Source organism: Parus major, chromosome 1 (assembly GCF_001522545.3).
Source record: "Parus major isolate Abel chromosome 1, Parus_major1.1, whole genome shotgun sequence".
NCBI lineage: Eukaryota > Metazoa > Chordata > Aves > Passeriformes > Paridae > Parus > Parus major.
In genome coordinates, this window is record NC_031768.1 from 71,111,056 (window position 1) to 71,123,953 (window position 12,898).

Below are 12,898 nucleotides of genomic sequence, written 5' to 3' on the forward strand. Positions count from 1 at the left end.
GGGTCAGCCTCCCTTTTGAGCCCCTCTGATTACCATTGCTCTCTGCTCAGGGGGTGAGAAGTTCCTCCACATTAGGAGGAAGGAAAGAAGTTGTAATTGCTGCAAGTCTTTACATTCTCTGGGGAAAAGGTAACTACCTATAATTGCTGGCAGCAGCCAGGCTATTAGCTGTTCTCTGAGTAGTATAAACGTTTTATGACCATCTTTGAACTCACCTTTGAGGATCCCGTTGAGCTAGAAACACCCAATCTGAGGAAACACAGGTCTGAAGACATGGAGAACTCAGGAAAATCATCCACACAAAAAACACAGCTACAAACTTCAACCTGACGTCATGATGGGAATCTTTATTTGTTTCTGGAGTTCTTAAAGTTATTTTAGGCTTTGTAAGAAGTTTCACAGATTGCACTATAAAAATACTGTTATTTTATAAAATAACATATATTTATTTATGAAATACTAGACTGAGTCAGAGAAAGCACAGTCAATAGTTATGCACAAGACATGGAGTTGTATAATTTTCATGCTGTCTTCAACTTGTTAATTGTGATTAGCTCATAGTATTTCCATTCTTCTTCCAACAGCACTCCCAAGAGGACTGTGTTTGTGTAGTGTAGGGGCTTTCTCTGCTATGAATTAAGGCAAGTTTTGAGATTTGTGATGTAGCAGATACATTGCTGCATATGATGTTTGTTCTGTAACAATATTGCAGTCATGATCCTTCAGCTGTAAAAGAGATTCTCTGCTATGCATTCAGAGGTTTATCCATTTTGGCGAGTGTGCCCTCTGAGGAATTATGTTTGTGCAAGGCATGCTTGGTCATTCCTGATTCTCATTCACTAGGCTGAGTCAACTTCAGTCTCTTGTTCTGGAAATGCAAGTTTTTGTGTATGCAGGGTTTCTGGTGAGGGCCTGCCATCAGGTTCCATCAGCAGTAGGCTGCACAGATGGAAGGCTGCTCGTCCACAGAGCATCAGCTTTTGCAGATGGTGGTCTATTACATACAGCATAAGGAGAAATGAGTAACAGTAATTATAAAAATCAATTTGATTTAACAAGTTTGGCTTGGCTGGGACTCAACTCAATGACCTCTTGTAGGATCTGGAAGTTAAAACCTAGCCTCCTTGCTCACCTGCAGTGCACCTGGGCTGAAGCCGATCCTTGGTACTTACTTTTAATGGGGAATCTCCTCTCCTACAACAAAAAGGGTTTTGGTCTTTCAGCTACATGGAGCATAGTTTTATCACAAAGTAGTTAAGTGGTCAGTGATGGATGAAATCAAATACAGAATTCTTGAGACCCAAACTGTGTTTTTTCTAACTTACATTTTCTGAGAATTAGACATCAAGAAGGTCTGCTTCATTTTTACAATATTCTAGCAAGTTTTTTCTCAACACCTTTGTAGCCTTAGCAATTTGGCAAGCTTAAAAATGGCAAGCACATAGAATATTGCTTCATGAATGACTCCAACTTGGGAAACGTCTCCTTCCTGTAGTATATAAATTAGTCAAAGAGATAACAGCTCAGAGGCAAAGCTTGGAGTTTATGCAGTATAAAGGGAGGCTCTCCCAGCCTGAGAAATTATCCTTTTAACTGCTGATTTGTCCCATGTACAGCAGCTACATGAATTTTATATAAGGGTACCTAAAAATAGAATATAAGAGATTCCTTAAAAATATCTACAACCAGTAGCCTGTTATAGTAATAGCTACGATGTCTTACAGTTGCATCATCTTCTAAAATTTACTGTGAATAAGCAAATATAAAATGTTCAGCTCTAAGGAAAAAAAAAAGGCTACTTTGGAGTTTGCAATAATGAACTAAATAAGTTTACATGAACTAAAGAAGTTGAATTAATTGCCATCTCTAATGATCTGAATGACTGGGCTTTCCATCTTCTATCTGAAATAACTGTAAGCAGAAAAAGAGGGCAAGTGAGTCTGTGTGTTCCTCTGGTGCAGTTTCCTGAGGTGGTGAGATGATGATGTGAGGCCAGTACTGAAACATGACTTTTTATACATTCTTCATTCTGATGAGGGCTTGTTCTGGCCCACCAGCAACTTCACTTCTTGCTTATCTATGCTGGAATTGACGCTCTCTGCCTCCTTTTCCTGCTCAGGGACGCAGGTGCAGCCCACAGGGATGGTGATGTAATCCTCGGTGTAGACGTAGCGGCCCCCGGCGCAGGCGGGTGTGCGGCGCAGGATGACCGTGGGCATGAACACCGGGGTGCTGCGGAAGTGCAAGCTCTCCTCACCAAAGATCCCCATCAGGCAGCCTTTGCACAGGCAGTAGGCTTCGGGAATGTATTTAGGGTATCTCGTGGGATCATAGGAAATTCTAGAGGGAAGCAAATAAAGATTCATTGGTACCTCTAAAACCAGGTATGTTAATCTGGAATTATATAATCTTATATAGTATTATAATTATATTATTCTAATAATTATATCATGTTTTTGTTGTTTTCGCCAGGAAAAATAGCTGTAGCTGTTGCTGTCTGGCTTGTAATTTGTAAAGAAAAAAACATGAACAGCTTACAGAACTGATTAGGTCCTACAGTGCACAGAGGAGTATGAAGTGTCTGGCTTTCTGAATTATGAGATTCAAGGGTTTCAACAGAATGAGTTTTGCATTTTGGACCGAACGGATAAACAGAGCATTAAAAAGGACACTTGGGCATTTCTAAACTTTTTATCTGCCTTGAGTTCTTCAAAAACTGGTCTAAATCCTTGTTAACATTGTTATTGTTAAAGCCATGACATGATGTTTTAAAATTTAGTGATTTAAATAGAATTGAATTATATTTTTATTTCTGCAATAGGTTTTTCTCCCTAGTATACTTGGGGTCATAAATGTGCCTTCCCCTTGAAAGCAGAACTCGGTATTGCTTTTTCTAATTCATGTCCACTGTATCTTCCTCTAACCAGAGAAGAGCAACATTTTCATGCCCACACTGAGATAAACTGCAGCTTCCTGGGGTGGGGCATCCACAGCTTCTCTGGGAAACCTGTGCCAGTGTCTCACCACCCTCACTTCTTAATTCTTCCCAGTAGCTGATCCAAACCTGCCCTCTTCCACTTTAAAGCCATTATTCCTTGTCCTATCGCTCCATGCCCTTGTGAAGAGTCCTTCTCCAGCTCTCTGGTAGGCCCCCTTTAGAAACGGGAAGGTTCAGCCTGTCTTTATAGGAGAGATTCTCCATCCCTTTGAGGAGTGTTTTCATGGCTTTCTCTGGACTCACTCTAACAGGTCCACATTCTTCTTGTGTTGTGGTCTGTCTTAGGTTGCAATGCAATATGTAACCAGAAGTATGTATTCTATTACCATCTGTTAAAACCAGGTGGGGCAGTGTGCCTTATCTTTTCCACCACCCATCCTCCCTCCAGGGGGATATCTTCTGTTAATGGGCCAGAGAGTCTCACTGCATGGCTGATAAAATTACATCATCCCATTGTGAGATGCTCCACCCAGGGGAGGAGCCAAGCATTCCTACCTGGATATAATCTGGGACTAGGAACACCACAGGCAGCCTTTTTCCACTGGATTCCCAGAGGAAGACCAGACCATTTTACATCACCACTGGACCTTCAGAGGAAAATTACACTCTTCTACAGGATCACTGCTTCAATAGAACCACATCTGTCGCTCCAGGAGGACTGCAGCCACCATTCAGGCTGCTACTAACATCCTGCCCAACAGGGTGTCAGGTTGTACTCTGACAGTGATTTTTGTGCTACTGCATTTTATTTTAATTTTCCTATTAAGTTGTAGGGTTTTTTTATTTATACATACTAGTAAAGAACTGTTATTCCTACTCCCATATCTTTGCCTGAGAGCCCCTTAATTTCAAAATTATAATAATTTGGAGAGAGGGAGTTTACATTTTTCATTTCAAGGGAGGCTCCTGCCTTCCTTAGCAGACACCTGTTTTTTCAAACCGAGGCATGGTCCCCGAGCTGGATGCAATCTTCCTGGTGGGATGTCTTAATAGGTCTTAAAATTATCTTAATAGATTTAAAGCAATTTCTAAATTGTGTTCCCCAGGGTTGGCAGCACTTCCTTGGGTATCAGTGTTTGTCTTTTATCTCTTCAGGCTGTCTCTGGGATGAGAAGAGGTTTCAGGTTTGGAAGAGGCAGAACCCTAAGTCAGCCTCAAGCTGTGAGTGCAGTCACTGCTAGTCAACAAAATCTGTCCTTGTGAAAGCAGGCAGCCTGGCTCTCCCTCTCACACCCGCCTTTGGGTTGACACAGATGTTTTTCTGGTCACAGGATTGATCAAGGGATTCATTCAACTAAGGAATTACTCCATCAAAAGCTGGGAATTGGTCTGTCAGCTGTCTTGCCACACATGTACACAGAGCTCAGCGCCAACCAGCCAGAGTGAACAAGCAGCTTTAGGCAGGGAGAGAAGAGAGATGCCCTTTTCAGAAGTATCACTAGTTTATCAGTTAAAGGAAATCTGGAATCACAGCTTTTGCCAAACACAAACTTGATTATCCTGTCATCAAGGAAGAGACTTTCATATGTATATATAATGACCATTGTGTATAAATATTTTTTAAAAATTAAATTTAAAGAATTTGTTTTTCTCACAAAAAAACCAGACCAGTTCTCTTATAGCCAGATATCTGTGATGTTGCAGATATTTTTTGCAATACTCCTCTGTCCCATTCATTTACTATTCATTTATTTATTATATATTCATTTACTTTCCCCAGGAAATACCTTCATGTTACAGGATCTCACACCAGTGTGAAATAAAATGGTAGCCAGCAGAAGAGAAGAAAGGGGAACACAGCCCTTTCTACTGTGATACATTCCCATTTCAAACTCTAGTGAGAGTAATTTCAGTGGTGGATTGTTAAACACACCATGTGTCAAGTTATTGGTATTTCCTCTACTGTATTATCTCTAGCACCTGGTTTATGATGTTACTGGAAAACATGAACATGCTTCTGCATGCAAACATGAGAGGTTTCACTCATACCAGCAGAGCACTGTCGCTGGAATCATGGTCTACAGCCGTCTTTCTCCTCCAAATTCCCACATGGAAAATGTCAGGTATTAATGGGGTGGGGTTTTTGAAAGATGCTGTATTTGTGGCATGGTTTTTTACTTTCTGAGGGGGAAAATCTCTTATATTACTAAGTTTGATGTCAATATATCATGTGAGGACTGGAAGGAATCAGAGAGAGTCCAAACTTAATGATAGATTCAAAATATGGATGTGGTTTTGCATCCAAGCCAGAACTTAAAGGCTGAAGCCTCTAAGTAATGCCTCCTGAAATTAATTCCTTAACTCAAATGTCACTGAAATTTGGAGCCATATACAAGGTTCTACATTTTCAGATCAACTCTGTTTAGAAAAGCCATATAAATAAATCCTCATCTGGGTCTTTCTAGGCAACCCAGACCAGCTTGGGTCAAGTTCACTAAAAAACACCAGTAACACCCAGCATTTAGCTGAATAAATGCAGCTGGACCTGCTTCCTTCTGTTTGCATGAGCTGAGCATAGTCACTCTGTGCAGAAAATGACCGCTGCCCCAGCTGCTGTAGTTGGATTCCTCTCCTTTACTCCAACCACTACATGTTTTAACATCTTCTTCTGGAAGAGGGTAATCACTTTTGATCAGGTTAATTAACCAGGTAAAAATGCATGCTCCAAGTTCCTGCTATGTCTATCCTATGCTCAAGAGATAAATGGAAGAGTGGTGGCAAACCAGAGAAGTACAGCTTTCCACTGGTACTCAAGTGTCCCCTGCAGCCTTGTGTCACTTGCTGTGGCCACTGCTGCAAACCAGACAGCTCAGATGCTTTCATGAGCATTGCCTTGTCCTGTGAACTCAGGTCACCACTGTATAAGGCTGTTTGCCTTGCCAGCACTCCTGGTTCACAAGTGACAGGAGCAGTGAGCTGTGCTGGGCTGCTCTATTCCCATCTGCTGGAACAAGAAACAGGTTTGTGCTGAACTGGAACTGCTAATGAAGTGTGACTCTGCTGCTTTTCCTTATGACCCTATGAGTGCTTTGAGAGCTCCCAGTGAAAAACAAACTTCCTGCCATTTATGTACTAAGCCTGAAAACTCAAGAGAAAACTTTCTGTCAGAAGTAAAACTATTGCAGAGACTTAATCTGCCTTCTCCTGTACTGCTACTTTTATATGTAGTATTTTTAACAATATTGTCACTTCATAATTTCCAAGCTTCTGATTCCACAGGGTTAGATGCTGTGCTGGGGCAGGGAGCCGAGTCTTCAGAAAATCACTGCTAGCACTGGGCTAACAGCTGGATGTTATCAAAAGTCTAATAAGCAGATCATCATCCCCTTCCTTCACACTCTGAAATGCTTACGGGATTAAGAGTGAACAGCTTTTTTTCCCCCTTGCCAAGACATTTATTTCCCTATAGCAGGTGTTCTTCTGTTCATGTAGTGCTTAGTTTGTTTTATATACAGGCAGCAACATAGCTATTACTACTATAGGTAGCCCAGTGCTAACTGATTTTCTGAAGAGTTGTACAAACGTGCTCAACTAAAAAGGGTGGGAGCTCTTGCATCCCCTTGTATTCTTGCCCTTGGCTGCATCTTTGGGACACGCACACCGTGTCACATGGTAATGTTAAATCCTGGAAAATGCCTTGGATAAGCTTCTAGAAAATGGCTGGAGTATTATTTGAAGGAAAGCTTTCCTGTATAACTTTGTTCAAACACACTGCAGACAGTCTTGGCTTTTACCAGTGAAAAATGACTTGCCTGTATTACTTTTATTAAGATTTTATGTAAATGAGCACTAAAACAAGGATGCTTATAAACTGAAACTGGTTTTTGAAAAACAGAAAACACAAGCTGGGCAATGTTTGAAAGAGTGACTGGCTAACTTGGCTAACACCATCAGAGCGACACCGATGATAAAAGTTAAATCTTTGTAAATTAACTATTAGTAGATGTGGGATTAGGCCCCAGAGGTAGAAACAAAAGCCACAGGATTTGGAAATACAGAAACATGAATGATTTCTTGAATACACATAAATTTTGCTAAGCTCACATAGAAGTGTGTTTGCAAACTGGCTATGATTGTTATTATAGCCTTAAGACATCAGAAAATAAAAATAGAGCTGATATATACAGCTGGTTAATGAATGTCATCTGTGCTCTGCAGCACCATGAATGGAATCACAAATCAGCACTACCTGTAAAAGTGCTGCTGACTTCAGCAGGATCAGATTTTTCAATGTTTACTCTGAGCTCTATGATCAGACCCCACAAATATTTAGGCAGACATTTAAAATTAATCCTTTTCATAATGGCTCTTGTCCATGAGCAACTTTACTGTACATTTCTGGAGCTGTTCTTGCACTGCTAATGATTCACCATGTTCGTGGCTTCTGTAAATGTTAACAAGAGCACCCATCCTGTGCTGTCAGCAGGGGCTGCAGGTCCACCTATCATTAATTCTTGTTAAGCAACTCCGAACTATAGCAGTAGCCAAGTTGTCCATTCCAGAACCTCCTTGTACAAGTAGGCTTTCTGGATTTCATTGGCTGTCCATGTAATACTGCTAAAAAGGACGAGCAACCCCTGGATAGATGTCAAAAGCTGGCACACAGTCAGCCTGATGATTTCATGGAAGGATGATTTCATGACAGAACTTCTTCTGCTGGGTCTAGCTTTTTAAAAAGCTGGGTAATTTGTAGCCCAGCTTCCTGACCTGCTGAGCAAAGCCAGCATGCTCAACTGACTTCAGGGAACTCTGCTGTCTCTTTATAGCTCTGCAGAGCAAAGAGTGATTTGCGTGATTAAACTCTGTGCCCCGAGTAATATACTGATCTCCTGTGGCCACCAGGATGGAATTTCAGTATCAGACACACAAACTAGTATTTTTCCCCTAACTTTTGCCTTAAATACCACCTGTTGGTTGATGCTAGCAGCAGGGTCAGGGACCAGATGGATTTGTGGTGCAATCCATGTACAACTCCTGTATCTCTGGGTTGCAGCAAGCCAAAAATTATGTAAGTCTTGATTTTTGTATAACCAAATTAAGAGACCAAGCAATGGAAAATAAACAGTAAGCACAAAACAAAGACAAGCAAATAAGCCATACAAAGATTATCTGGGCTTTGAGCCATTCAAACCTAATTCTTCCACACTTAAACAGAATGATAGGCTTGGATACAGATGATGCAGAAGAGTCAGCATTATACACATTTCTCTATGTAGTATATTTGATTCTTTCTCATAAATGCTGATATGAGAAAATTCCAGTTGACTTGGACTGAACAGTCATGTGAACAGAAGAATTACAAGCAGCAGCGTTAAACAGCTGGGAGCAGGTGCCTCGGGAGATATTCAGGGGAAGGTAAGTAGAGCCAGACTTAATATCTTTATTATTAATGACCTGGAATAGGGAGTATAAACAGTATGTTAATGAAATCTGCAGATGGTAACAATGGGAACTGCTGCAACACCAATGAAGACAGAGAAACAGCATGAGGTATCTCAGGCATTAAAATGCACATCAAAAAGAAAAAAGAGCTTTTATGCACAGAGCAGAAATTAATTGCACTGTAAGTTTTTAGGTGCAGAAAAGAATCTGGAGAGCAGGATGTCTGTGAGACGCTGGAACAGGACAGGCATCTTGATGCAAATTTCAAGCAGTCAAATTCAGCCTTTGAGCAGTGTCCTATCAGGGTATACTGGGGGGGGGGGTCTGCCTACAGTGAATTTATTCATGAGCATTCACCACTAAAACAGCTTTGGTGATTCAGAAGGCAGTTCAGGAGACAGTAATGAATCTGTGAATGGGAGCAATTTACGAGAGAAAATAATTAAATGGACGTAGGTTTGTCAAGAAAGGGCTGTAGTACGGAAGAGAGCCACTTGCAACTTTTCAGATTAACACTCCAGCCATGGAGAAGAAATTGTTGGGATTGTATAAGTGAAATTGGTTAATGATTGACAAAGCATAATGGGACGTTACTTGCAGTCTTTAAAGGAGAGCTGTGTGTCCCTCTCAAAGGTAAGGAGTAACTCTAATGGGACTAAGGAGCTTCCAGGGCACCCAGTTTAAGACCACAGAACAAAAAAATAATTTCACACCTAGCTTCAAAATCTATGAGATAGCAGGTGTCAATAGCTAATGCATGTTAGCAATCTTGTATTTTACACTTTAATTACACATCTTGAGATATCTGTTGCTGTCTCATTGCACACTAGCGATATAGTAAAAACACAGTCACAAAAAAAGCTGCAAATGAGATCTGTTGACTAGACAGAGTACTCAGGCCTCTTTACCCTAGAGAAACATTTTTCCCTCTGAATATAATTGTAGATTTTGCTTTTAATAGTGTAATGCTTCTTCCCCACTATCTTTTAAAATTCATAGCTTGGAGATGTCATCAAGTTACTTGTATGTGAATGGTTAGTGTCTGAAAACGCTTTGATGAAAAGTACAGTGGATTTACTTTTGTAAGCCAAGCCCCAAAAAGCAGCTGGTTCTCCATTAAGAAGTAAACCTCCAACTGAAAATAAATACCTGTCCAGCAAGATGGAAGGAGGGAAGACACTGTCTTCAAACCAGAGGAACAATTTTCTGATAGCACTAGTATTTTGCAAAACCACTGTGAAAAATACCTGAGCCCAATGGTAGGTGTTTCGTTCATGGTATTTGCTTTGTGCACTCTTGGGTAGCTTAAAAATCCTCAGTCTTCTTACAGAAAATGTATTGCTAAAAATACTTTGCTTGTGAAAGGCTTACTGAGCAAATAAACTCAGTAGGATTACTTCTTACACTACAAGGGAGCAAAACCCATGCCATAAAATAAATATTTATTGGAGAGCCTAACAAGGAGATAACTGTTTGCTGAATACACAGGAACTGCATCAAAGCAGATACCAGGGATAATGTATAAAAAGTAGCAAGAAAGTCAGATCCTTTTAAGTTTGCACGTTTTATGTTCCTGTTGTCTGCAGTCCTCTACAGAAAGCTGTAAACAGAACTCAGTTTTATTCAAACCACCAGAAGACTTCACAGTCTTCTGAGAATGTGATCACACACTGGGTTTAGCTTACTAGATCAGTGATTCCCAAGCTTTTCCAGAGCTTCCTATAGAAGTGCAGGCCCTCGTTTCGTGTATTAACTAGCCTCACAACAAATTTAGTTTAATTAGTTATTTTTATGCCCCACCAAAATAGTCTGTCAGCCCCTGTTTCCACCTCAGGGGAAGGAGGTTTTGCAAAGCACAGGTTGAAAACGCAGGTGTTAACACAGGAATATTGCTGTACTCTTGCCTACGTTCCTACAGACAGCAAAGGGGACATCGAGCCCTTGGGAGAGTTTGGTAGGTGACCAGAACACAGGCTGAACCCAGATGTACTTTAGAAGCAGCAGAGCATCTGGAGCCACATTTTGGGGAAAACATCTGAGCCCCTCTGTGCCTGCTGCAGAGTCAAGAGGTGCTTCTTCGGTGGTGGTCCTTTCCTGAGAGTTCTCTGATTGTCACGTTTGATAATTTGCCCAAGTGACTTTTTGAGGGTGGTCTGTGCTCCCGGGTGGGTGTGGATGTGGGTGTGAACTCCATCTCTCGGCTTGCTCTACCTCATTCATTTCTCTTTTCGCCCTTTAGGCATATTCCTCACACAAGCTGTTTTTACATAATAACCTTACATCGCCTGCTCAGACGTGCTTTAGCACCTTCCCTGTTCCTGCAGGCTGCTGCCCGGTGCCGCGGCCACCCCTCACCTCCCGAGCCGCGCCGGGCACGGCGCTGCCGGTCCCGCACGGGGACACCGCCTCGGCTCCCTTCAGCCCCCCGGAGGCGGCCGCACCCCCTTCTCCCGGCGCCCGGAGTCACCTGTACGCCCAGGGCGATGCGCTGCGCAGGTTGACGGGGAGCCGGACCCTCTTGTCTGCGGGCGGCCGTGTCCCGGCGGGGCAGCTGGCGTTGTGCTGGCGGCCCGGCGGCTCGGGCTGCAGGGTGTGGTGGAAGGCGCTGAGCATGCCCGCCGCCAGCCGCCCGTACAGCTGTTCCAGCAGCTCCTCGGGCCGCTCGCCGCAGCTCCGGGTCCGCGCCGGCCGCTGCTTGGGCGCCCTGGCGGCCTCCGGGCGGAGCGGGAGCAGCGCCGCGCAGAGCAGCGCCAGCAGCGCCGCCAGCGCCGCCCGCACCTGCAACGACGCGGCCGTCAGGGGGATGGGGACACCGGGGACACCGGGGACACCGGGGACACCGCGCCCGCCCGCCCGCGCCCCGCAGCCCCTTACCCTGCCTCGCTGCATGGCCGCCGGGCTGCTTCTCCTCCAGGGAGCCGGGGAGAGCGGCGGGCTGCCGCGCCGCGCCGTGCCACTGGCTCTCCCGGCGGAGGAGCTGTTGGAAAAGTGCCCCGCGCCTCTCTGCATCTCCCCTGGCCTCGCCTGCCAGGAACATGTTCGGCGGCGCTCACGGAGGCGGCGAGAGCTCGGCGCCGGGCGCGGGTCGGTCCCGCATCCCAGCGCGGCCCCGGGGACACCCCGCGGGCACGGACGGATCCAGGCCCCGCCGAGCCTCCGGCCCGGCACTCTCCGCACTCCCGGGGGTGCCGTCGAGAGCCCAGCTCTCCCTTCCCACCGCACCGGCGGCACCGGCAGGAGCCGGGCTGTCCCCAGCCCCGCCGGGACACTCGGCAGCCGGTGCCACGCTCCGCGCCAGGGCTCAAGACTGAGGCAGAGCCAGGGGGATTTGGCCCAGTCGGAGCCAAAGTGTCGGGGCTGATGTGAAAACATGTGGGGATTTCCAGCTGGGGAAGGGACTGCTCTAGCCCGGACTCTCCCAGTCACTTTAGGGCAATTGGCACTGCCCCTCGTAGGGGTTTGGGATTTCCGACTTGCCCGACTCCAGGAAGCACCTCTGGCATGTTTCTCCATCCCAGCTGTGTCCTGTCTCCAGCAGGGACCGAGGTGGCTGATGTCCAGCACGAAGACTGGGGTTGGCCTGATCCTCCCCTTCCTCCTGCCGAGGCGGCCCGGGGCAGACACCCACGGCAGGGTCACTGCTGCCTGCAAGAGAAGCTGCTTCAGAAGAAGGGAAATTTGCATCGTACGTACCTAAAGGAGGCTGAAGTGAGTCTCACCTCTAATGGTTTCTCCATCTATTCTGTACTTTTAAAAACACATGATGCAATATATTCATGGTCTCTGGCACAACCCACAAAAATAAGCATATAAATAGTACTTGGGTTCGTAAAAGATGTGGTCCACTGAAATGGTGTGCATTAAAAACAGACTTTAGAATTCATTCCTTGAATCAAATATTTCATGTGCTTTGATTAAGTCCTGCACATCTCTTGAGGCATTTAGGATAAGGATAGATAAACATGAAAATACTGATTGGTTAGGAATAAAGGAAAATAGGATCACAAATCATAAAAGGACTGAGAAACCCCAACTTGGTACCACAGAAATACAAGACATCGACTTCACTGAACAGGCTGGAGTTGAAGCAGAATGGTCTGGTATTTGTGATGTAGTGAAGTGACTTGCTGTGGTTTTTGAATAGTCATACAGTTAAGTCTAACTATGATTTTTAGTGATTTTGGTGCCATCTGCATCACAGGTCACTATCACTAATTAACAGTATCTTGACCTTTAACTGTGTGGGATTTGACTCAGATTTCAGCTCTGAGGAAGGACAGTTTTTAATTGAATTCCAAACTCTCCTTTGCAGTCATATCCTCGGGTGAGAGACACACAAGGTGTGTGTCCATTTAGCCCAGCCCAGCCTAACCTCTGACCTTGCACCTGGCCTTGTGTTACTTCACCACCTTCGAGCGGTATGTGTGGCAACATGGCAAGTGTTTATCACCACAGGCCTTTTTATATTACTCTTCCTAAGGCAAACCAGCATCCTGAGAAATTTCAGATTTCTGAGTA

At 44.3% G+C, this 12,898-nt stretch overlaps 1 protein-coding gene across 1 annotated transcript; it reads right to left on the reverse strand.

Moving 5' to 3' along the window:
- Positions 1-320: 320 nt before the first annotated feature.
- On the reverse strand, positions 321-12,099 carry IL17D (interleukin 17D). The gene is made up of 3 exons (XM_015618634.3): positions 11,255-12,099; positions 10,848-11,158; positions 321-2,340 (listed from the first exon to the last, which is right to left on the reverse strand). The coding sequence occupies exons 1-3, from the start codon at positions 12,062-12,064 to the stop codon at positions 2,025-2,027; spliced, it is 1,437 nt and encodes a 478-aa protein (XP_015474120.1). The 5' UTR covers positions 12,065-12,099; the 3' UTR covers positions 321-2,024.
- Positions 12,100-12,898: the final 799 nt, after the last annotated feature.